Source organism: Peromyscus californicus, unplaced genomic scaffold (assembly GCF_007827085.1).
Source record: "Peromyscus californicus insignis strain IS unplaced genomic scaffold, ASM782708v3 Scaffold_10__1_contigs__length_136768540, whole genome shotgun sequence".
NCBI lineage: Eukaryota > Metazoa > Chordata > Mammalia > Rodentia > Cricetidae > Peromyscus > Peromyscus californicus.
The window spans coordinates 84,281,894-84,307,136 of NW_026294391.1; the positions used below are offsets into that span (position 1 = coordinate 84,281,894).

Consider the following 25,243-nt stretch of genomic DNA (forward strand, 5'->3'; position numbering starts at 1 on the left):
TAGGTATCCCTGGCTGGCCAGGAACTCGCTATGTAGAGCATGCTGGCTTCAAACTCACAGGGATCCACCAGCTTCTGTTTGGAGGGGTGGGACTAAACATTTGTGCTGCCATGCTCAACAATGTCCTCAGATCTGTGTGTGCTTTATGGATTTCAGAAACTGGCTGAAGCTTTACCAGGGTCTTCTTCCTCAGAACATCTTATTCTCCAGGGTTTCCTCTCAATTGATGCCGTCTATTTTTTTTTAAACCTTAATGGATGTTCCACACCTCAGGAATTAGTAGATAAAAATATTTGCCTTCACACATTTTTCAATGAATGTCCCTAAAATAAACATTTCATCTTTGGAAGTGTTCTGAATTAGGGAAAATAAATGCAAACCCTTTGAGCTGGTTCTTCAAAGAGTCACCAAATGGTAGAATCAATAATCATAGATCCTTAAAAATATAGTCTGTCCTGTTATTTTTAGGGGTAGGAGCACTGTCAGGGAATATGTACTGGTTTCTTTAAAGTTACTTCAGAGGCAGGGGTGGGCCTGTCGTTACATGAGACATCACTGAGTTCTTTTTTATTTATTTTTAAAAAAGTTTTTTTTTTCATTTTACATACCAATCCCAGTTCCCCCTCCCTCCCCTTCTCCTGGCCCCCACCTCCCCAATCCCACCCCCATCCACTGATCAGAGAGGGTAAGGCCTCCCTTGGGGAGTCAACAAAGTCTGGCTTATCAAGTTGAGGCAGGACCAAGCCCCTCCCCACTGTGTCAAGGCTGAGCAAGGTATCCCACCCTTGGGAATGTGTTCCAAAAAGCCATTTCATGCACCCGGGATAAGTCCTGGTCCCACTGCCAGGGGCTCCCCAAACAGATCTAGCCACATAACTGTCACCCACATTCAGAAGGCCTAGTTTGGTCCCATGCATGTTCCCCAGCTGACAGGCCAGAGTCCATGAGCTCCCACCAGCTTGGGTCAGCTGCCTCTGGTTTTCCCCATCATGATCTTGACCTCACTTGCTCTTGTGATCCCTCCTCCCTCTCTTCAACTGAAGTCTAGGAGCTCAGCCCAGTGCTTGGTTGTGGATCACTGCATCTGCTTCCATCAGTTACTGGATGTAGGTTCTATGATGACAATTAGTGTAGTCACTAATTTAATTGTAGGGGAAGGTAAGTTCAGGCACTCTCTCCATTATTGCTATGCGTCTTAGCTGCTGTCATCCTTGTGGATTCCTGGGGATTTCCCTAGCACCAGGTTTCTCCCTAACCTCCCAATGGTTCCCTCTACCAAGATATCTCTTTCATTGCTCTCCCTCTCTGTTCCTCCCTCCACTTGGCCATCTCAGTCCCTCATGTTCACATCCCCCATCCCTTCCCTTCTACTCTCCTCCCAGTTTACCCAGGAGATCTTAACTATTTCCCCTTCCTGGGGACCTCCATGTGTGTCCCTCTTAGGGTCATCCTTGTTACTAGCTTCTCTGGGGTTGTACCACCAAGTTCTTTTACTGAAGTTCGGCTCTTCATTCCCTCTTGATTTTTCTGACTGGTGTAAAGCTTTGATTAGTTTCTGCAATTCCAATAAACCTGTTTCTGACAGTATTACCCATCTTGTACTGCTTTTCTGTGGGAATGGGATTTTGGAGCTTCTTACGATGCCATCTTATTTCAGTATTTTCTTGATGAAACAGCTGCACTTCCTCAAAAGAATTATTGCACCTGAGACATCTGTGCTTTTGTCACGGATGTGGGCTTCTGTACAGGGAAGCCACTCTGTGGATTTGGATAGTAAGTTCCAAGGTGTGAGCCTTCCCAATACCTCAGGTTTTGCTTGAGAAAACAACTGCTGGAGCTGGCCAATTGCTCCAGATCGGATGACATCATGGCCAACCTGTTGCTATAGAGAACAATCATGTGGGCAATACTTTATAATTGCTATTTTCATCCCACCTTGACCAAAAACTTGAATGGATTTCTTTCTTTTCCTCTTATCTTCAATGAGAAAACCTATTTCATTTTTGAGGTAAAATCAATTAAACTGCACCTTTACCTTTAATAGCTCCCTTTATATGGAAAGGGCAGGGAGAGAGAGAGAGGGGAGAGAGAGAGGGGAGAGAGAGAGAGAGAGAGAGAGAGAGAGAGAGAGAGAGAGAGAGAGGAGAGAGGAGAGATTTTGTGTTAGGATGCCTCTCTTCTACACTTCTCTAAGAGGGGTTGTCTAGGAATTTTCATTTTCCAGCTAGTTCATACCCAGGATCTATCAGTTTGTCAAAATTATTGTTGAAGCTGGGTGATGGTGGCACACACCTTTAATCCCAGCACTCGGGAGGCAGAGGCAGGCGGAGCTCTGTGAGTTCGAGGCCAGCCTGGGCTACAGAGTGAGTTCCAGGAAAGGCTCCAAAACTATACAGAGAAACCCTGTCTCAAAAAAGCCAAAAACCAAAACCAAAAACCAGAATTGTTGTTGAATTGCTCCTCCAGCTATTGGCTCTGGAGCCTTCTGCTTTAAGCAAGCTACTTGTGACTGATTTTATCTGTACCTCCAAACTGGGGAGGGGCATTATTTTACCTACTGCTCTGGTTTCATTTCTGTTGCTATAATAAAATAGTCTCACAGAAAGCAACATCGGGCCTGATGTGGTGTGGTGGCCTTGCCTTTAATCCCAGCGTTGGAGAGACAAAAGCTGGTAGAGTGGCAACTGGAGACCATGGCTCATTGGCGGCATGGATCTTAGGTGACCGAGAACTGTGGAGGCAAAGCTCTTTTGATGCAGCTATTAGCTCTTATTGACCTCAGCGAGATGGTTTTTATAGCCACATAAAAGAAAAAAGGAACCGCTCAGGTTATGAACCATTTGGTACGAAAATGAAGATTACCTGGGAACCTAGGTTCAAAGTTGGACCACTGACTTCTACATGCAGATCAAGCTCATTTTAGTTCTTTAAATGATCCATGAAGTTGAGGGGGTGGAGCTGTTTTTGGGGAACCTGGGGTAGATATGTGGGAAGCGTTCTACAGAGTCCTAAATTAGTAAAAGGTAGGACCTGTAGCCCGGCATCCAGCCCTAAACAATGATGGACTTAGATGTTGGTTGGTTTGTCTGTCTGTAGAGGGCAGCACACACCAAAGGAAGGGAAGAGGAAATCCCCCTGAGGCTGTTTGTTACTAAGGAAGTTTTTATTCTTTTAAGGAATAACAGGTTTGAGGCAGTCCGAAGACCTCCGGTGAAGCAAGGCTGTATATCAGAACCTGCTATTCCACTCTCATTCCCAGAAAACCCTTAATCCTAGTTCCCTTTGGCTCTGTGAAGACAGGACCAGCATCTAGTGTAGAAAGGAAGGTTGGGAAGCTGCAGGGTGACGCTAGTCCAGCAGTGGTGGAGGAGCATACAGGTCAGAAAGTGACCGGAAGACAAGGTGGATGGTGTGCTGAAAACCTAAATGGAAGACAATATTTTAATAGTATTTAGTTTAGGTACAAATTAATGGGTTTCATTATGATATTTTCAATATATATCACTGTACCTTGTTCATATTTGCTTTTCATTAATTTTTGAGTGTATTTCAGTTGTATACAATAATGGGTTTCATAATTAGTCATATCTTCATGCAGGCATCTAACACACTGGGGTTAAATGGCCAACTTCTAAAGCTGGAATCTAGAGGGGACATACCTGAGACTTCTGAACCAGAACATAGACCAAACTTGCTTCTTTCTTGTCTGGTTTCCTGCAGATAATCTGGAAAAGGGAGGAAGGAAATCCCTCCACACAGTGTGCTATCGTGGAGAAAGTGTGGGACCTGGGTGTGACAACTCAGAGGCCAGGCTCCAGAAGCCGAGCTGTTTCTGCCTCTCTCAGTGTTTGTTTCCCCTCGCCCAGCACCCCATTTTATTCCAGTACCAGAAAAAGATAGGGGTTACACTTGAGGAGAAATTTCAGAGAGAAAAATTTGAAAGTTCTTATTCTGAAACAACAGATGGAGTAAGGGAGAAATGGAGGAAGGCAGCAAGGGAGGGAACGAGGGGGACAGAGGGGGCGGGGGACTAGGTGTTGGCATATTCTTCTTGAAAGATTGTATTGCTCTTGGAGCATCAAGAGATTGTGTTCAGGAGACATGACTAATAATATGGGACCAAGAATACTATCACTAAAGAACTTTGTCCATGAGATCCGCTAGTGATTTTGATGGATATGAGATATGCTCAGTTGATGAACTATGGAAACCCGGTTTGCAGGCCAGGACTTAAAGTGGCTAGACTGCTCATTCACAGCTGCATAAAGAAATAATCAGTTAAGAAAAGACCAAAAGAACGGGTTGCTTCAGGCAGGGCTGATGAAAGGCATTAGTCTCAACTCAAGGATCAAAGAAAGCCGAAGTCCTGAGGATGATGTAGAATTAAATCATTTGTGAAAAGGATTTAGAAAGTCACGGAGAGAAGATCATCTCCATAAACAAGAATCACCCTATGACCCACTGAAGGTTGAGATTTGGAACTCTGAAGACAAGAAACTTTTATTGAGCTCTTGACCTGATCAAGTGTGCTTCCATTCAAGGAAAAAAAATAATGTTCACCAAGCCCACATATGCTGTTTTTTCCCTTAGCCACAATGTCAGTAGGCATTTAGCCAGCCTCTCAGTGGTTGGAAACCGGATCCCCAACCCCCAGCCCACTGTGAGGGAGAAGGCATTGTGTGTCCCGGAAAATCCGAACACCAGTATGGGAAATCAGGGCCAGATTAAGATGTGCATCGATGAAGTGTGTCGAGAGACCGTGTTACGTTGCTGCAAGTCATTTCTGCAGCAGGCCGGATTAGATCTGCTAATAAGCATGACAGTTATTAATAACATGCTTGCCAAGTCGGTTTCAGACCCAAAGTTTCCTTTGATATCCCAGGGAAGGGAATGTGCAAAGGTTGAGGGTTTGGAAGCACTGATGGGTTTGCCTGAAAAGCCAGTGTTGGCAGGGGAAGTGCTGGCTGCCCAAATGCTGTCCTCATCCATGCTCCCCTTTATCAGAAGTGGGAGCAGAGAGATGCTCCTGGAAGCCCTCTCCCCATAAGTGGCTGTCTTGAGCAGAAGGAGATCGAATCCACCCACAGCCCGAGCAGTTTACTGAGGGAGGGAAAGAAGCTGCAGAGGGTGCAGGCAAGGGTGCAGCCTTAGCCAGTGAGCTCCTCCTTGGGCGAAAGTTCCAGTGGCTAAATGGAGGGCCGCACTCTTCTTGGCCAGGTAGGCCTCCCCAGAGCCCTGGGCAACTTCTGGGCCTTGTAGTCTGCAGGTGAAACGCATTGCAAATTGCTCCCTTGCAGCCTCCCTCCTGCAGTAAAGGGTGGAGGGATCACCCCTTTGGCCGCTAGCTGCGGATGAGGAACATGAAATCACAGCATCACGAGTGCTGTCCTTGCCTGTGGTGATCTCCCTGTCTAAGCGGGACCACTTAGCAGAAATGACACCCACATGGGAGCTTGTGGCCAGCTTGCATCTGCTGCCTCTCTGCTTTGGTTGAAGTAGTTCCCTCTCCTCTTTTCTACACTAGCTGATGAATGGCTAGCATGTTAATCAAAGAAATACACTCCCCTCCTGTCCGATGTACCGACTGACCCTCTTCCACCCGAGCCCCCACCTGTGTGTATCATCAATAAACTCGTGTGCTTTGATTGGCAAGAAAATGAAAAGGGGGCACTGGACTCATCTTTGAGTTCGCGGTCTGCACAAACAGGGAGACACAATACACCACAGAGTCCAGCTGTCTGGGGCCCCTGCTCCCTGACAGGTGCACTCACCAGTGCTCCCAGGAGGCAGGGGCAGAAAGGGACTGCTGGGCTCAGGATAAACAGGCACAGGGGAGGGGTGGGGGCAGGGGTAGATTTAAGGTGTGGGTAGGGAAGTAGAGGAGACAACACCCTTGAAGCAGGCACCCTGGGGCCCTGAGTACAGGAAGCCCTTAAGCAAGAGGTCTTCTTGACTGGCCTCCTTGGGCTGAAGGCTCCAGCCCATGGCATTTCTCTCTGTGCATCCCGCAGTGGCTCTGTCACCCACCTGTGCCCATCTGGCAGAGGATTCTCCCAGGAGGGATTACCACTTGGCTGGCCCCTGCTAGGTCCATGTCTATCTGTCCCCTTAAGGTGCTGTCAAACCACTTCCTGCCTCCTTTCCTTCCTTGGGATCCTAAGCACTGCTTCCTGGCAGGGTGAGAGGGTTGGCAGCTGCTCCACTTTTGGGGAACCTCCTTTCTTCCCTAGCCCTTCCTAGAGGTGGAGCTTCCAGGAACCCCCACAAGGACAGAGGGGAGGATGCTGTCAGTGCTGTGCATGACTGGCCTGCAGAGATCCACACAGCCATGCTGTCTCTGAGATCCGCATACCCCTGCGAGGAAGAGGAGGCCCCTATGCACTGAGTCATGAGTCCAGGCCTGCCCAACTCACACACACACATGCACACGCACACGCACACGCACACGCACACGCACACGCACACACACACACACACACACACACACACACACACACGCAACACACCCTGCCCATTTCCAAACCTCTCCCAACTTCCCTTAGCTCCTGCCTCACCCAGGCTAGCTTCCCTGCATGGTTGCCATGTGTGGGGCAGCAGACACCTTCCCAAAGCCATGGCAAAGCAGGGGGCACACGTGCTCCCCTTGTGAGTGCTCCCCTTGTGACGCCATGCTGCTGCTGCTGCTGCTGCAGGACAGGTGTCATGTACTGCTGGATGTCCCTGGGGTGCTGTTCTGGGTCACTGTGCCCTGTGCACCAGTGGTCTGTGTGCACAGTGCCCTGCCTTCAGCCTGCTCTCCTCCGTGCATCTCTCCAGAGCTTTCATCCCTTCTTCTGCCTCCATGCACCATTTGAGTTCCAACTCTCCTGTTTGTACCCTGTTCCCAGCAGCATTCCGTGGTGACCAGTATACTGGGGTGCCTGCCAGGCCCCTGGACCAACTCTGGGAAGTTGTCCAGCCAGGAGTGGATACTGACCATCTCCAAGGTTCTGGGAAACTGGATAAAGCCAGTGGCCTATGATAATTATTGCCACACCACACAGCCATCACAGTTCGTGCCTCAGGCTGCCTTGGCTGACTGAGGGACCCTGTCTTGTCTCCCAACAGCAGCTGGTGGAGTCCTCCCCAGCAGGTGGCCTCCCCTGCCCCCCACCCACCCACCCACAGTCCCTTTGAGCCCAGTGATCCACGTTTTGGCTGGGTGATGTACATTGAAGGAGGATTTTGTGCACACACACCTACATCGTCTTGTCCTGGTCCAGTGTGCCTTGCCAGTGCTGTGTTCAGTGACAGCTCACTGCTAGGCCTCTTTAACCTCAGCACAGAGGCAAGGCAGAGGCTCCTGTCCTTGCTGGAGCTCCTGGCCCAAATTAGCATGCGCCTCCCTACTCCTCTGCACATCACACACAGAACTCCAAGTTTCCGGTCGGTCGGTGGTGTGCCATGGTCCAGCATCTCCCAGGCACTTGAGGCTTGAACACTGCAGCTGTCTCCTAACTCGGGGAGGGCCTCAGAGGCTCCTAGCACACCTCCTGAGCAGCTGTGCCCCAGGAAAGCCACCTGCCACCAAAGCTGCTCACTACAAGCATGGTCCTGGTCCAGGTCGCCCCCTCCTGTTCATTTGCTGGTAGTGCGCTCCTGAAAACATGGCTTGGGTGTGGATGCAGAGCTTTCTTGTCTGTCCCCTCATTGCTTGACTGGTGGTCTCTTGGAGCCTAAGCAGGAGGCCCGTTTCACGGTGTGTGGGTGGGGTGTCTGATTCGGGAGGCATCTGAAGAGAGTTGTGAAACAAGACCCCTGGGACCCCATCCTGTTGGGCACAGACAATGCAAGATCAAAATAGCTCTGGATCACAAAATGGACCTGTCTGCTGCTGGGCTTTCCCACCACAAACGCTGAACTAGGTCAACCATGCTGCCCTGCCGCCCCCGGTCTACAGAGCTGTACCCTGCGTGGCCTGAGCTGTCTCCTCTGTCATGTGAGCCCGCTGCAGACTGCCTTCCAGTTCCTGAAAGAGCTCTGGGCTTGCTGCTGCTGCTTCTCATGAGCACCTTCGTGTGTGGTGCCCGAGGGCACAGTTTCTCCACACTCGTTCTGGAGCCCTCCCCTGGCACCTGTTGTTCCTGGGGATTGTGTGCTTTGAGGGCCCTGCACTCCGTTCCCTGGAAACGCGGGCAGGATTGCAGCTTTCCTGTTGATTATTCCATTCTGGAAACATTCACCCTTACTTAACTCTTTGTGTCACAATCACAGCAGTTTTGACTGCAAAACTCTCATGTTTAAATGCTTTTTGTGCACAAATACTGCCGTCACCATGTCTCTCTCTGTCCATTAACACTGTCTGATTAAAAGACACTGGTAGGGTCTGCAGCAGACAGCAGTGTGTACTTGCTCCTGCTTTCCTTGTGGTAATGTGTTGGTGGGGAGAGTTTCTTTGGTGAATATTTACAAGCCTCTACTCTGAAACCTCTCAGGACCTACTCCAGCCTCTGCGGAGCCTATTCAGAAGTCCACTGCTACTGATTTTAGCAACATACTAAATTTAGCTGGTAGGTGTGAGGTTCAGGAAGACACTGAATCAGAGTCCCATACAGCCCTGCAGAACATAACTCTTCCCCTCTGTGCCAGATGTGGCATTTGTCAATTACAATCTGCCATTCTCCAGATAGCTTTGCTCCAGGCCGGGAGCTTCATTTTTCTTGATTGAGTCTGTTTTCAGGATTTTTTTTTTTTTTTGGCGGGGTGGTGGTGGTGGTGGATCTCTTTTGACACTCTTTGATTACAGAATGTGTCCCCTTAATAGTTTTGTCAGCTATCTTGTGCCGTCTTATTTCAAGTTTTGACTTATGGATCTGCTAAGAAGTGTACTGTTAGGCTGGACAGTCATGAAGCACGCCTTTAATCCCAGGAGGCAGAGGCAGGCAGGTCTCTGTGAGTTACCAGAAGGCGATGTAGAGACTCTGTCTCAAAAGGCAAGAGAAAACAAACAAACAAAAGCAAAAAATAAGTGTTCTGTTCAGCGAGATGTGCTATAGTAATGTGATATGTCTTCTCCTGCACGGACAGTTGAGGGCCCTGCCATCACTGGTTGAATAGTCCATTCATAGCCTAGTGTAGCATCTTTATCCACCAAACCCAGCATTTGTCTGTGGCTTTCTGACACTGAAGTCCCCCGAGACACACTCCTTTCTCCTAGGCTACTCTAGTTGGCTTGAGGAGCCTCAGCTTCTTGGGTAGCCCAATGCAAGTGGTATGTGTTTTGGTGAGGAGGGTTCCTTTAAGTGCTTGGGAACAGGCCTCTGCCTAGCTACTCTCTCAAGTATATTGGAGCCTGTGGGAAGCTCAGGAAGCCTCATTCTGCTGACTTTAACATTGTGGGAAATCAGGCACTGATATCTTTCCTCTGCCAAAGTCTTGTGTCTTCAAGACATATTAAGTTTCAGAATACTGTGCTGTGCTGCCATCATAAAAATCCTATGTGCCATATTATAGTCTAGCCTATGCAATTATACATTTTCTAATGTAGTGTCAAATATCTATAAATATCCCCCAAAGCAGGACATAGACTTTTTTTATGCTGTCAGGTACATTGAAACAGCAAAGGTTAATTTTGCCAGGATCCTTTCCTTTTAAATTTAAAGGAATACTTATGGATTCCTTTTCCATTCAAAAATAAATTTACTAAGCAACAATTATTCTTGGTTGATATAACAGGTATTTATGTAACATTATTCTGTAGTCAGTTTCTTTCGGTAAACTCATCATTTTTACTATTTTGCCTCTTTATTCTCTCTGACTTCCTATGTAGATAAACGTAGTTTGCAAATTATGGCAGTTTTATCTCTTGCTATCCAATAGTTCATACATAGTTCATTCCCTTTATTTATCTCTTTGCACTGTCAAGGACCTCCAGAACAAAGGCACTGATGCTGAAGCTCATATTTGTCTTCTTTCTGATCTGAATGGGCTCTGCTTCAGTGAAATGTTGATGTCTACTGGAGGTTTTTGAATAAGTAGTGTGTCATGTATTTATGTAATCAAATTTATAAAACAGTAAAAAAAATAAGTGTACTAGATCTCTGTATCGGTCTAGATAATTCTCCAGTACCTAAGGTTGAGTGAAATACTCAATTTGCAGAAAGATGCAGCAAAATGACATTTATATAATCTTAAATATCTGAAATAATACTATATATTATTTGGATACACATATTTCTAGAAAAATTTTAAATGGCCTACTGAAAGATGTGCATCAATTTTGCAGTAACATTTGTGTCTGGAAGGAAATGTCAGAAAATGTGACCCTAACAATGCAAGCAGCTCAATTTTATTAATTATTCTTAGAGATTATAATGAAATATTACAATTACAGCATATTAATGTTTCTTATTATGTTTTACTTATACTTAGATCACCATAACTTTTCTCTATACTCTTTTTTAATTAAAAAGAAAGATAAATTGTGTACCTAATATAACAAAAAAGAGTGCCCTTATCTAAACATTTCCTCAAGAAATTTTAGAAAAATGAACATTGAAAAATGACCCTAAAAGATTCTCTCACAAATCAGATTGACATCAGATTGACTTCTTATTCATAACACTGATTGTGAAATGTTAGCGCATGAATACTTCTAAATCCTTAAGAATACACCTTCTTCTGGTAGTCTCTCCCTAAAAGTGCTTTACAATAGCGGCTCCCAGTGAGACATGCCTCTATCGTTACCACTGCTTCATTCGCTTCCATTTGGACTTGGGCTGGAGTGTATGAGTTGTGTGGATCAGTTTAAACTTTGGCAAACATATGGCAAGAAGCAGCTTCAATAGTACATTTTGAGTGAGGCGTGCGCTCTTCCTCCTCTGAAACCATCACGTGTGGAGCTGCCCACAGTAGTCTGTGGCTGATGTAAAATGGAGATGAATTATTCTAACTGAAAATACAGAGGAGTTGCCAGATAAAATAAGGGACTTCCGGTTAAATTTAAATTTCAGTTGAACATCAGCTAAATGTGTGTGTGTGTGTGTGTGTGTGTGTGTGTGTGTGTGTGTGTGTGTGTCTGTCTGTCTGTCTGTATCACAGATGTATGGAATATACTTTAACTTAAAAGGTTAATTGTTCATCTGGAAATGAATTTTAACTAAGCACCCTTTATTTCCACTTGATAGCTACAGCCCTAGCTACAGGAAACTAGCCCCCATCTGATCTGCTGGCTGACTCTAGCCATGTTAGATGACTTCAGGAAACAGCAGCAGAACTAACAAGGGAAGCCTAGCACAAATTACTGATCCATACACTAAAAAGCAATTAGAGTGACCGTTCAAAGCCACTGAGTTTTGGAGTGGTTCTTATGTACCAATAGATAACAGATACACCAAGCAAAATTGTGTTTGCTCCCAAAGTCCAGCTAATTGAGGCAGAGAGCATTTGATGCAACATAAAGGAGAATAATCTATTGAGTCTTGAGTGTGAGAACAGTTTTTCTAAGTGTCATAATACCCTTGACCTTGGAGCTTAGAATATTTCCAAGTAACTATTGTACGCTGAACTAAAACAAAAGCCAACCTCAGATATCCCTAGGATCTGACCACTTTACATAGAAAGGGGCAGGTTTGAAAAATTTACAAGTTACTCAGAGAGATACAGATAAATAGCCCTAGGGTAAAATGCATTCATAATTCTCTGTGGCTGATTTATACATTGTACTTGGCTTGGCCATAGCAAAAGACAGTAGGAAAATAGAACACAGCTACATGGCTCCCAGGACAGTCTGAAGTGACTGAGTGGATGTGAAGATAATCCCCTCACAACTCAGGAAAGACTTAGGTTCTATTTGTTGATTGCATGAATGGCTGTATGATTAAACTAAAATAATAATAGCAGATCGTGTCTTTGTCAAACTAATATCTTCAGGACTCTTACAATCAGAGATCTTACCCTTCTGATGGAAATAAAGCACTGAGCTTTCCTTTTTAAATACATCTGCATGCAGCTAAGTTCCAGTTTACTTTTTGATTGTGATCTAAAAGAAACAAGCTTTCTATCCCAGATGCTGATAATCATGGAAGTTATTTAGATGGATATAAATGCAACTCATTCTTGAAACATGTAATCCTAGAACTGGAACCATCTTACATAGTTTTAGAAAACTGTTTCCAAATCCCTGGTCGTTCACACAGTCATTGGACTTAATGGATGGAGGCCTGACAAATAAGGTACAGAAGATGGTAAGTGGCGAAAGAAAGAGCACCCACAGCAGAGTGTTTATCACTGTTTTACGGAGTACAAAAGGAATAAATATCGCTGTAAGATTAGTAAATAAAATTAAATTGTTTATACATTCAAGTTTAGTTTAGCTATCATACTTATTTTAACCGACTATTTCTTTTGCACAAGAAAAGTGTAATAAAAAGTTACCTCTGTCTTGCTCACTACTGAATGCCAAATTCTTTGAGTAGTACTCAAAAATATTTGTTAATGGCAAAGAGACCCAAAAACTTAGAGTCAAACAATGGAAATCACTCTGTCAAGAGAGAGGAAGGTAAAAACAAGCTGACTTGGCTATTCTGATAACTTATAGTCAATTTCAAACTAAAAATAATCAGAAGAGATGATGAAGGCCACTACATATTAACAAAGGGAACAATCCATTAAGAAGTCATAACGGGCTGAGAGAGATGGCTCAGTGGTTAAAAGCATGCACTGCTTTTGTAGAGGACCTGAGTTCAATTCCTAGCACCCATGTTAGAAGTCTCATGGCTTCCTATAACTCTAGCCAAAGGGAGTCTGACGCTCTTTTCTGGCCTCAGAGGATACCTGTATTCATTCACATTTACCCATCCCCCCAACACACACACACACACACACACACACACACACACACACACACACACACACACACGCACACGCACACGCACACGCACACGCACACGCACACGCACACGCACACGCACACGCACACGCATGCACGCACATAGGCATAATTCAATACAAAATTTCTTTTTTAAAATGCTCTAACAATTGTAATATATATGCACCAAATTTTGAGGATCATAACTCTGCCATTGTGAAAAAATAGGCTACAGAATACACCCATGTATCAGACAGGAATTTTACATATAAACACGCTTGTACATCCATGTTTATTGGACTAGTCATTCATGGTGGTTAAGGAATAGACACAGGGATGGTAAGATTTCTCAGTGGCCCTTGCTACCAAGCATGACTACCTTAGTTTAATCCATAAGACTCACTAAGTGGAAGGACAGAATCAACTCCCACAAGTTGTTCTCTGACTGAAACATGAATGTCGTAGCACACACACACATATACACACAAAAAAAAATTACTTTAAATTTTTAAAAAAGAAATGGAACTATCCTAAATTTCCATCAACAGCTGAATGAATGAAGAAAATGTGGTACATATACAAAACCAAATTTATTCAACGTGCTGGTTAGTTTTTAGGTCAACTTGACACAGACTGGAGTCATTTGGGAAGACATAACCTCAGTTAAGAAAATTCCCCCACCAGATTGGTCTGTGGGCAAGCCTGTGGTGCATTTTATTGATTGGTGATTTGTGTGGGAGGACCCAGCTTACCGTGGGAGGTGCCACCCCTGGGCAGGTGGGCCTGGGTGCTATAAGAAAGCAGACTGAGCAAGCGTGAAGAACAATCCTCCATGGCCTCGGCATTAGCTCCTGCCTCTCGATTCCTACCCTGCTTGAGTTCCTGCTCGGACTCCCTCAATGATGAACTGGGATGTGGAACTGTAAGCTGAAATAAACCCTTTTCTCTTGCAATTGCTTTTGGCCATCGTGTTTTATCACAGCAAAACAAAAATCACAGAAACTCTAAGACATTCAGCCATAAAGGAAAAAAAAAATCATGACATTTGCAGGAAAATTAGGTTGAGCAAAATAAGCCAGACTCAGAAAGTCAGACACCATGTTTTTTTTCTCTCATATGCAAAACGTCTGTTTAAGTGTGTATTTGTGTCTATCTGTGTATGTTGGTGTTTACTTATGAAAACTGAAAGGACACCACAAGAAGGGAGTAAGTAACCTTAAGTGGGAAGGGGTAAAAGAAGATAAAGGAATATATTTGTCATGAAAGCAAAAGGGAAGAATATTTTGAGGGAGTGGGAGACCAGCCTGACGGGGAGGAAGGCATGAAAGTAGGCAGCGGAGGAGGGGACGGATAAGAACAACGTATCATGGCATAATGAAATACATTACTTTGCATGCTAACTCAAAAAATAAATTAAATGGTTAAAAAGACTTGTCAACTGTATGATTAAACAAAACTAATAACACAACCATCAAGGATAGCATACAGGATGAAAGGTGACAGTACAAATGATAAGAGTATATATCACTTTTATATTAGGTCATTATTGATATAAGTGGGGTTTGGGCATTGTTAGGGGTAATCTCAACAACAGGGTACACAACTTCAAAACTATTGATGTTTCTGAGTATAGGGGGATGGCTCAGTGGATAAAGCACTTGCCATGCAAGCAGAAGTGCCAGAGTTCTGACCCCTAGGATCCATGTGAAAGCCACACAGCCATGCCACCACCTATAATCCCAGCTTTCAAGAATCAGAGACAGGAGATTCCCAGGACAAGCTAGATAGAGTAGCCAGAATTGGCAGTCTCTGGGTTTAGCAAGAGACCCTGCCTCAATCAGTAAAGTGAAGGATAATCAAATAAGACACCCAAAATCAGGCCTGCACATGTGCATACATGTACTTGAACACACACATGCACCTACACACATGTTGCACACTACACATACACACGCACATACATACAAAACCCCCACAACTTTAGCACCAGTAACTGTCCTACCTATTACAGCATCTCTAGTTCATACCCACAAGAAGTCAGTAGCACCTTTTCCTCCTTTTTTTGTGACAACTAAACAAAACAAAACAAAAAGACACTAGCAAATGTCTCCCTGCGGGGGCAAAATCACCAACATGTGAGAACTACTGCATCAGAAGGACCTAATTAAGTTCAGAAAAGTTGACACTCCAGAAAGTGATATCAAGTCAGGTCCGTACTATTACTTAGCATATTTTACACTTTCATCTTTGCAAAAACAATGCACATTTAAGCCAGGCAGTGGTGGTGCATGCCTTTAATCCCGGCACTCGGGAGGCAGAGGAAAGTGGATCGAGGCCAGCCTGGTCTACAGAGCGAGATCCAGGACAGGCACCAAAACAACACGGAGAAACCCTGTCTCAAAAAAAAATGCACATTTATTGAAACTACTTCTATTCTGTCAACTACTCCCTCCCAAGTCAGAATTTCAGACTGAACAGTGGACAACGAAAGTGGGAAGACAATACATTTGTGATCTGTGCTGCCAGGAAGAGGGAAATTCAATCCTAAACAAAATCAGCTCTATTCCTGTGTTTGTAGGGCTTAATATACAGCAGGCAATATAGTCAAAATCAACAGGAAATATACTGGAGTGTGATAAATGCCATGAAAATTAAGATAGGAGAAGTGCTTCCAATAAGACTGCAGTGGGTGGTTTAAGCACCTTGGATGCCATCTCTCCCGCTTTTAGTTGGCAGAACCTCGGTTGCACACACAGGAAGAAGCTGTTGTGATTACCTTTGTTCCTGTACCTTGTGGCAAGAGAGCTTAGGAAGATTGGCAGAAAGTACAGAGGTGTTTGCCTCTCTGAGCCTAAATAGAGGTTCTTTCCAAACAAGGCCTCGCAGTATACTGGGCTCTGACTCCATCACACATGTCTCCGTAGGCTTGTAAATTGGTTTTACGCTTGAGAGTCTGTTCAGTTAATTTTCCAGAAATTCTCAAGCTGCATTTTCTGAGTCAGCCACTAGACAACTACAGGGGCCTGAAAATGAGAGGATGTTTGTACCTTTCATTAATTGACAAAAGAGAGAGAGAGACATGCACAAAGTTAACAACACCAACTGGATGGGCTCTGCTGGGTTACAAGAAGCAGAAATAAATTAGGCGAAATAAGACATCAGAGAGACAGGTCCTAGTTCAGAAAGTAATTTGTCAGCTTGATAACTTCAGACTAGCAGGATTAAAGAGACTACATTTCCGATAACCCCACAGTTACCTCTCAAAGGTACTTAGTACCAGCGCCTTTGTCCTTGATGAGCCTTCTTTAGGTACCTTCTTCAAAGCAAGGATTGAGAACGGAATGCATAGGAACTAAGAAGAGGTACTACGTGAACAAAGGGAGCCAGGAAGTGGATGGTAGATGAACATTTCTCCGAAAAGGGGTACCACGAAGTAGGTGAAAACTCATTAAATGGCTCACACAAATGACGTGAGTAAGCGAGAGCTCAAAGATGGGAAGACAAGATCAACAGGAACCCTTCACTGTCAGGCCTTGGGAGAAACCATGGAAAAGGAAACTTCACAATGATGGAAATGAAGGCCAGGATGGCAGAGGTGCAGGGAAGGAAGAACTACAGTAAAAGATGTGCCAATTGGTCATCTCTGAAAACGTATTACATACAAGAAACCTTATATGGACTCTGTGTGTGTGCGTGTGTGTGTGTGTGTATGTGTGTGTGTGTGTGTGTGTGTGTGTGTGTGTGTGTGTGTGTAACAAATTTAAGGAAAAAGAAGCCATGAATTTGAAAAAGGGGGGCTGTGCATGGAGGGGTTTACAGGAAGAGAAGGGAGAAGGGGGAAATAATGTACTTATAATATAAAAAATACTTAAAAATATAGCAATTAGTGTGAATTTTCTGTTAATATATCACTGAGAGCAAACAAATGTGATTATGGCTAAGGACCAAATGAAGTGAAGATAAACTTGATGAAGTATAAATTACATAACTAAAAACTGATAGAAAAAGATGAGAATTAATTCCAATATACCGATTTTGTCTTTATAATTGGGGTCAAGTAATACCACATATAGCAAACAAACAGAAATACAGATGGGGATATACTGAATATTCCAAGGATAAGCACTAAGAAATAGAATTTTTGTTGTTGTTCTTTCGAGACAGGGTCTCTCTGTGTAGCCCTGGCTATCGTGGAACTTGCTCTGTAGACCAGGCTGGCCTCCAACTTGTAGATCTGCCTGCTTCTGCCTTCCAACTGCTAGGATTAAAGGCTTGTGCCACCACCTCCAAGCAAGAAAAAGAATTTTTAAATTTAGACTTATTTTATTATTTTCTGTGTATGAGTATTTTGCCTGAATGTATGTGAGTGCACCACATATGTGCCAGGTGCTCCACATGTCTGATCCTCTGCTATCGGAGTTACAGATGGCTGTGAGTCACCATATGGGTGCTGGGAATTGAACCTGGTTCCTCTGCAATGTTCTTAACTGCTGAGCTAATTCTTCAGCCCAAGAAATAGAATCTAATCTAATCAGCTAAATCTGAATGGGTGAAAAAAGAATAGAAAGAAAGGAACATATGATGTCTATTATTAAAGCAGTATCTGTAATAGGAAACAATGTAGGGAAGGGAATCCTTAAATATCCACAAATAAGCTGACCATGGTGGCGCACACCTTTAATCCCAGCACTCGGAGGGCAGAGGCAGATGGATCTCTGTGAGTTCGAGGCCAGCCTGGTCCACAGAGCGAGACCAGGACAGTCAGGACTACACAGAGAAACCTTGTTTCACACAAAAAATTCACAAATAATTGAGTCACTAAATAATTAAGATATATTAATGCAATAAAACACCATACAGTTATTAAAAAATCAAGGTATTTATGTAGTGGGGTGAGGAAATGGCAAGGTTACTCACATACTGCAAGTGTATGTGTTTGCCTATGTGTATCTAGAATGTGTATGTGCACATACTGTGTCTTTGGAATAATATACAAGACACTGCACAACAACATTGCCTCTTGTGGGGGAGAATTGAATATTACTGAGAGAAAGGAAATGGGAGATTTTGATGTATAACACATTATTTGGGGAATTTTGAGCCATTAGGATGGATGTGTAATTGGCATGCTTGGAGCAAATGAGGATATTCTAATGAGTCCCTCACTCTGGCAATCTGGACCATTGAAACAAGGCACCCCAAAGAACTAGACTAGACTTCCTCAGCAATCTCAAGCTGGGAGAAGGAGAAGACTGAATGAAGCCTGGTGCCAGCCAGAGAGGGAGGAAAGGGGTTTTGCACAGTGCACACAATTTGTCAGACCATCTTACAAGAGAGAGTGGACCCCAGACAATGGTGATTCAAGGATGGTTGGGACCACACCTTGACCAGGACTGCTTAGTCATGCACATCACTTGCCTTCCATTTAAACCTTACCATCACATCAAGATCCTGAAGAAAGATTTGGCAGAAGATCCTGTAGTTCTCTTTGTCACTCTTCCCAAGGTGCTCACTCCTGTTGCTGCCTTTCGTTAGTAATTTGGCTCTTTTCATTGGCTTATTTAGGATGGGTGGGCAAGCCTAGCTTGTTAGGGCTGCCATGGCAGGGGCTCTGACCCTAATGCAGGCAACAAATGAATTATCTATTTAAACAAAAATCACCTTTGAACTTAAGATGCAATGGAAGGAACTGCTTGACCTGTTGTTGCTCATCCTCGTTCATATCATATGATATGAAATGCCTGTTCATGTTTTATAGTTAGTTCACTCCACATACGTTTCTCTTTCTTAGTACTGAGATAAATATATAGGGCAATATCTTGATTGACAGCTTGGTCCCCTCTACCCCTGCTCATTCCCATTACTTATAATCAAGCTTAAGTAAATAGAATAACATTCTTACATAAACAGAAGCAAGACATTGCCTGTACATCAGTCAGAAGTTCTGAGTTCTCAAAAGTAATTTTTAAAATCTATAAGCCATCAATTGGGAATTATCATAACTTTTTTTTTTGATTCAGGGTTTCTCTGTGTAGCTTTGGAGCCTGTCCTGGAACTCACTCTGTAGACCAGGCTAGCCTCGAACTCACAGAGATCTGCCTGCTTCTGCTTCCCAAGTGCTGGGATTAAATGCGTGTGCCACCACGCCCGGCCCCAAGTTATCCTTCCTAGCTTACAAAACAAACCAGCCATATCTGGAACTGGTCTTATTCTATAATAAGAATATTTTTCTTTATTTTCTACAAGTCACAGATATGAAGAATTCAGCACTTAAAGGAAATTTTTGTCAGAGAGGAACTCTGTAGACAGGAGCGAGGGGACAGAAAGAAATACAATGAATTTCATGTCTCCTGCCTCAAGTCAATTCCCAAATGGAGACCTTAGTAAATGTGGGTATTAGATATTCACATACATGCTCCTGAAAATTGAAGAGCATCATGGTAAATTTTCTATGCCCACAGACACAAACAGAAAAACTACTAAGTTCAACATGGGACAGCTCAAGCTGAGAGACAAAGCTGATGTCTTAGTTAGGGTCTTTAGTGGGAGTTTGGGTTTCTGGGGAAAAAAACACTAGCAGAATAATTGAACCAAATGAATCTTTGCTACCCCTTCCTTCCTCTTTGAGAGGAGCCATGTTGAAATATTTGGACATTTCCAATTTTCACTTACAGTTTCCATCAATAATAGAGAAAGCACACTTGTGCAAGTCAAAGTAACATAGCATTAGAGAACGCATTTAAACAGATGTCAACATAAAAAATATGTAATTCATGGCACTGGTCTCTTTCTTCTACCACGGAAGCTATTTTTATTCAAGGTTGTATATAACAAAGATAACCCCCAAATACATTATCCCTGTTGCAACTGCATATTTGAAATCCTGCCCGCGTTTCCAGGGAACGGAGTGCAGGGCCCTCAAAGCACACAATCCCCAGGAACAACAGGTGCCAGGGGAGGGCTCCAGAACGAGTGTGGAGAAACTGTGCCCTCGGGCACCACACACGAAGGTGCTCATGAGAAGCAGCAGCAGCAAGCCCAGAGCTCTTTCAGGAACTGGAAGGCAGTCTGCAGCGGGCTCACATGACAGAGGAGACAGCTCAGGCCACGCAGGGTACAGCTCTGTAGACCGGGGGCGGCAGGGCAGCATGGTTGACCTAGTTCAGCGTTTGTGGTGGGAAAGCCCAGCAGCAGACAGGTCCATTTTGTGATCCAGAGCTATTTTGATCTTGCATTGTCTGTGCCCAACAGGATGGGGTCCCAGGGGTCTTGTTTCACAACTCTCTTCAGATGCCTCCCGAATCAGACACCCCACCCACACACCGTGAAACGGGCCTCCTGCTTAGGCTCCAAGAGACCACCAGTCAAGCAATGAGGGGACAGACAAGAAAGCTCTGCATCCACACCCAAGCCATGTTTTCAGGAGCGCACTACCAGCAAATGAACAGGAGGGGGCGACCTGGACCAGGACCATGCTTGTAGTGAGCAGCTTTGGTGGCAGGTGGCTTTCCTGGGGCACAGCTGCTCAGGAGGTGTGCTAGGAGCCTCTGAGGCCCTCCCCGAGTTAGGAGACAGCTGCAGTGTTCAAGCCTCAAGTGCCTGGGAGATGCTGGACCATGGCACACCACCGACCGACCGGAAACTTGGAGTTCTGTGTGTGATGTGCAGAGGAGTAGGGAGGCGCATGCTAATTTGGGCCAGGAGCTCCAGCAAGGACAGGAGCCTCTGCCTTGCCTCTGTGCTGAGGTTAAAGAGGCCTAGCAGTGAGCTGTCACTGAACACAGCACTGGCAAGGCACACTGGACCAGGACAAGACGATGTAGGTGTGTGTGCACAAAATCCTCCTTCAATGTACATCACCCAGCCAAAACGTGGATCACTGGGCTCAAAGGGACTGTGGGTGGGTGGGTGGGGGGCAGGGGAGGCCACCTGCTGGGGAGGACTCCACCAGCTGCTGTTGGGAGACAAGACAGGGTCCCTCAGTCAGCCAAGGCAGCCTGAGGCACGAACTGTGATGGCTGTGTGGTGTGGCAATAATTATCATAGGCCACTGGCTTTATCCAGTTTCCCAGAACCTTGGAGATGGTCAGTATCCACTCCTGGCTGGACAACTTCCCAGAGTTGGTCCAGGGGCCTGGCAGGCACCCCAGTATACTGGTCACCACGGAATGCTGCTGGGAACAGGGTACAAACAGGAGAGTTGGAACTCAAATGGTGCATGGAGGCAGAAGAAGGGATGAAAGCTCTGGAGAGATGCACGGAGGAGAGCAGGCTGAAGGCAGGGCACTGTGCACACAGACCACTGGTGCACAGGGCACAGTGACCCAGAACAGCACCCCAGGGACATCCAGCAGTACATGACACCTGTCCTGCAGCAGCAGCAGCAGCAGCATGGCGTCACAAGGGGAGCACTCACAAGGGGAGCACGTGTGCCCCCTGCTTTGCCATGGCTTTGGGAAGGTGTCTGCTGCCCCACACATGGCAACCATGCAGGGAAGCTAGCCTGGGTGAGGCAGGAGCTAAGGGAAGTTGGGAGAGGTTTGGAAATGGGCAGGGTGTGTTGCGTGTGTGTGTGTGTGTGTGTGTGTGTGTGTGTGTGTGTGTGCGTGTGCGTGTGCGTGTGCGTGTGCATGTGTGTGTGTGAGTTGGGCAGGCCTGGACTCATGACTCAGTGCATAGGGGCCTCCTCTTCCTCGCAGGGGTATGCGGATCTCAGAGACAGCATGGCTGTGTGGATCTCTGCAGGCCAGTCATGCACAGCACTGACAGCATCCTCCCCTCTGTCCTTGTGGGGGTTCCTGGAAGCTCCACCTCTAGGAAGGGCTAGGGAAGAAAGGAGGTTCCCCAAAAGTGGAGCAGCTGCCAACCCTCTCACCCTGCCAGGAAGCAGTGCTTAGGATCCCAAGGAAGGAAAGGAGGCAGGAAGTGGTTTGACAGCACCTTAAGGGGACAGATAGACATGGACCTAGCAGGGGCCGGCCAAGTGGTAATCCCTCCTGGGAGAATCCTCTGCCAGATGGGCACAGGTGGGTGACAGAGCCACTGCGGGATGCACAGAGAGAAATGCCATGGGCTGGAGCCTTCAGCCCAAGGAGGCCAGTCAAGAAGACCTCTTGCTTAAGGGCTTCCTGTACTCAGGGCCCCAGGGTGCCTGCTTCAAGGGTGTTGTCTCCTCTACTTCCCTACCCACACCTTAAATCTACCCCTGCCCCCACCCCTCCCCTGTGCCTGTTTATCCTGAGCCCAGCAGTCCCTTTCTGCCCCTGCCTCCTGGGAGCACTGGTGAGTGCACCTGTCAGGGAGCAGGGGCCCCAGACAGCTGGACTCTGTGGTGTATTGTGTCTCCCTGTTTGTGCAGACCGCGAACTCAAAGATGAGTCCAGTGCCCCCTTTTCATTTTCTTGCCAATCAAAGCACACGAGTTTATTGATGATACACACAGGTGGGGGCTCGGGTGGAAGAGGGTCAGTCGGTACATCGGACAGGAGGGGAGTGTATTTTTTTGATTAACATGCTAGCCATTCATCAGCTAGTGTAGAAAAGAGGAGAGAGAACTACTTCAACCAAAGCAGAGGCAGCAGATGCAAGCTGGCCACAAGCTCCCATGTGGGTGTCATTTCTGCTAAGTGGTCCCGCTTAGACAGGGAGATCACCACAGGCAAGGACAGCACTCGTGATGCTGTGATTTCATGTTCCTCATCCGCAGCTAGCGGCCAAAGGGGTGATCCCTCCACCCTTTACTGCAGGAGGGAGGCTGCAAGGGAGCAATTTGCAATGCGTTTCACCTGCAGACTACAAGGCCCAGAAGTTGCCCAGGGCTCTGGGGAGGCCTGCCTGGCCAAGAAGAGTGCGGCCCTCCATTTAGCCACTGGAACTTTCGCCCAAGGAGGAGCTCGCTGGCTAAGGCTGCACCCTTGCCTGCACCCTCTGCAGCTTCTTTCCCTCCCTCAGTAAACTGCTCGGGCTGTGGGTGGATTCGATCTCCTTCTGCTCAAGACAGCCACTTATGGGGAGAGGGCTTCCAGGAGCATCTCTCTGCTCCCACTTCTGATAAAGGGGAGCATGGATGAGGACAGCATTTGGGCAGCCAGCACTTCCCCTGCCAACACTGGCTTTTCAGGCAAACCCATCAGTGCTTCCAAACCCTCAACCTTTGCACATTCCCTTCCCTGGGATATCAAAGGAAACTTTGGGTCTGAAACCGACTTGGCAAGCATGTTATTAATAACTGTCATGCTTATTAGCAGATCTAATCCGGCCTGCTGCAGAAATGACTTGCAGCAACGTAACACGGTCTCTCGACACACTTCATCGATGCACATCTTAATCTGGCCCTGATTTCCCATACTGGTGTTCGGATTTTCCGGGACACACAATGCCTTCTCCCTCACAGTGGGCTGGGGGTTGGGGATCCGGTTTCCAACCACTGAGAGGCTGGCTAAATGCCTACTGACATTGTGGCTAAGGGAAAAAACAGCATATGTGGGCTTGGTGAACATTATTTTTTTTCCTTGAATGGAAGCACACTTGGTCAGGTCAAGAGCACAATTGAAGGATTTAAAGCTTTGAGCACCCCATGTATTTTTATGTTCGTAAGGGAATGGTCGTTGTTTGGTTGGGTGTGCTCTGTTTGCCTTTCCACCACCTGAATGTCTGTCCTCAGTCCCACCTGGGGCCCCAGGTTCATCCCAGACCCCATCCTCACTCCAGGGCCGAGCCATTGTTGTGAAATCAAACCAATTGTCTGCCTCCTCTTCATCCAGATTCTGCTCATCATCCCATTCATCTTCCTCCTCATCCTCCAATTGGTTACTTCCATGTCTTCCCATGGTTAGTTTGTACATGCAGTAGCAGGCACCAGCCCCAATCATCAGTCCTGCTGCCATCCAACCCATTTCCCGGGCCCGACCCATACTTAGATGGGTGTGAGCCTTTGGGCCAGAAAGGAGAGGGTCTTTCTTCACCTGATTGAAGTGAACTCTCAGTGGTTGTGTGAATAACGGTGCAGGCCAGTAATCTTCAGCCTCTCCTAGGCTTCTGTGATTCTTGTGATGACTCTAAGGGTGAGAGAGAGAGAGCGCATTAGGGCTCTGAGCTGTGACTGGGTTCATATCTGCCCAGACAGATGAGTTCGAATTCTTGTAGAGAAAGTTGGATTATTAGGTAATGATTTCATTGTTCTTCTCTGTCTTCCCATATCTACCCTCAGGATCTACTTTTATGCTTCCAGGATTCTCAGAGTCAGCCAGGAGAGATGACTGTGATGTGATTGGTGGGCAGGTGACAGAGTCAGCTAACCTCATGCAGTCTCCTTTACCACCCACCTACTTTCTCTCCTCCTCCTCCTCCCCATCCAAAAATCATAGCATGTTTTCTAACCAACCTCTCAAACATCAAGTGAATTCCTTTTTCTTCTGATGTCTTCTGCTGTATTCCCTCCACGGTGATAGATGGACCGAGCCTGGCCAAAGGACAATCGAAAAGCGATGTAGATAGCAATAGAGAACTGAAAGTGTAGTTGGACAGATCTAACTACACTGATAGGAGCTTTTCTGAATTTGGGAGTTTTGAGTAAAAATAATTTCTCACACCCTCCCTACTTTGCTAACGAGGGCCTCCCCGCCCCCTCCTCGTCCGCCATTTCCCCAGCAAAGGCCGCCACACCCCTTTCCCTGCACCGAAATGGGAGGGGGTGTGGAGAAAGAAGGGGCCAGGAGAGGGCGACTAGGACCTGGCCCGCAAAGATCCCAGCCCCCTCTTCTTCCACCCCCTCCTTAGGTTCGGAATGAATCCCACCTTCAAACCTGCAGCAAGGTTCCAATCAAAGCGCTTTTCTCCCTCTCTAGCCAAGGCTTGAGCTGAGACCTAAAGACCTGCAAACGGACAGGGGACTGGGGGTTGGGGGTGGGGGGGCGGAGTGCTTCGGTGGACTGACCAGCACCCAGGACACGGTGACCGGATTGTGGATTCTTTCTTTGCTTGGATTTTGTGCAACTGCCGTTCACCCCTCCTCACCCCAACCTGAAGCCCGCCACTTCTCCCTATTAAAAGAACCGAGGGTGGGATGTGGGTCGGGGGATAGGTATTTAAAAAGTAGGTGAGAAAGGGACATAGCCCTTATCTGCGGAACTTGAACGCGCTATGCTCTTGGCCCTTTCCCACCCCATCACCTTCCAAGCAGCTTCCACCGACCTGTGCGGTCCCAGCGAGTTTCCTTCTCCTTCACGCGCCTGCAGAGTAATAGGGGGTTGGTACCCAGTCGGAGGCGACTAACAGGACTTCGGCTCTAGGCGGCTCTCGGTCACGTGACAGCCACGTCACCAGTGAGCTCTAGCCCCCAATTTCCACTCCCACAAGCAGTGCGGCAGGCGCCAGTAGACTCCGTACCTCCCCCAA

The 25,243-nt window shown here is 46.2% G+C and overlaps 2 protein-coding genes across 3 annotated transcripts; one reads left to right on the forward strand and one right to left on the reverse strand.

Annotated features, from left to right (window-relative positions):
• The first annotated feature begins 1,118 nt into the window (after positions 1 to 1,118).
• LOC128117114 (protein ARMCX6-like) lies at positions 1,119 to 5,683 on the forward strand. Its single transcript, XM_052748999.1, has 2 exons — positions 1,119 to 1,158; positions 4,509 to 5,683. Exons 1-2 carry the CDS (start codon positions 1,119 to 1,121, stop codon positions 5,045 to 5,047), a joined length of 579 nt encoding a protein of 192 aa, XP_052604959.1. The 3' UTR covers positions 5,048 to 5,683.
• Positions 5,684 to 22,237: 16,554 nt separating this feature from the next.
• LOC128108763 (protein ARMCX6-like) lies at positions 22,238 to 25,167 on the reverse strand. 2 transcript variants are annotated; one of them, XM_052735818.1, is made up of 4 exons: positions 25,040 to 25,056; positions 24,644 to 24,720; positions 24,231 to 24,308; positions 22,238 to 23,904 (listed from the first exon to the last, which is right to left on the reverse strand). In XM_052735818.1, the coding sequence occupies exon 4, from the start codon at positions 23,758 to 23,760 to the stop codon at positions 22,852 to 22,854; it is 909 nt and encodes a 302-aa protein (XP_052591778.1). In that variant the 5' UTR covers positions 23,761 to 23,904; positions 24,231 to 24,308; positions 24,644 to 24,720; positions 25,040 to 25,056; the 3' UTR covers positions 22,238 to 22,851. The 2 variants fall into 2 exon arrangements, with proteins under 2 accessions (XP_052591778.1, XP_052591777.1); XM_052735817.1 differs by lacking the exon at positions 24,644 to 24,720 and having other exon boundaries at positions 25,040 to 25,167.
• Between the last annotated feature and the right edge of the window lie 76 nt (positions 25,168 to 25,243).

What these genes read in the sequence shown, in the direction of transcription:
- LOC128108763 (XM_052735817.1), bottom strand. Translation starts at nt 23,760, where the DNA reads ATGGGTCGGGCCCGGGAAATGGGTTGGATGGCAGCAGGACTGATGATT.
- LOC128117114 (XM_052748999.1), top strand. Translation starts at nt 1,119, where the DNA reads ATGACAATTAGTGTAGTCACTAATTTAATTGTAGGGGAAG. An exon ending in TAATTTAATTGTAGGGGAAG is followed by an intron (nt 1,159 to 4,508) that starts GTAAGTTCAGGC and finishes ACTTTTATTGAG; the next exon opens with CTCTTGACCTGATCAAGTGT.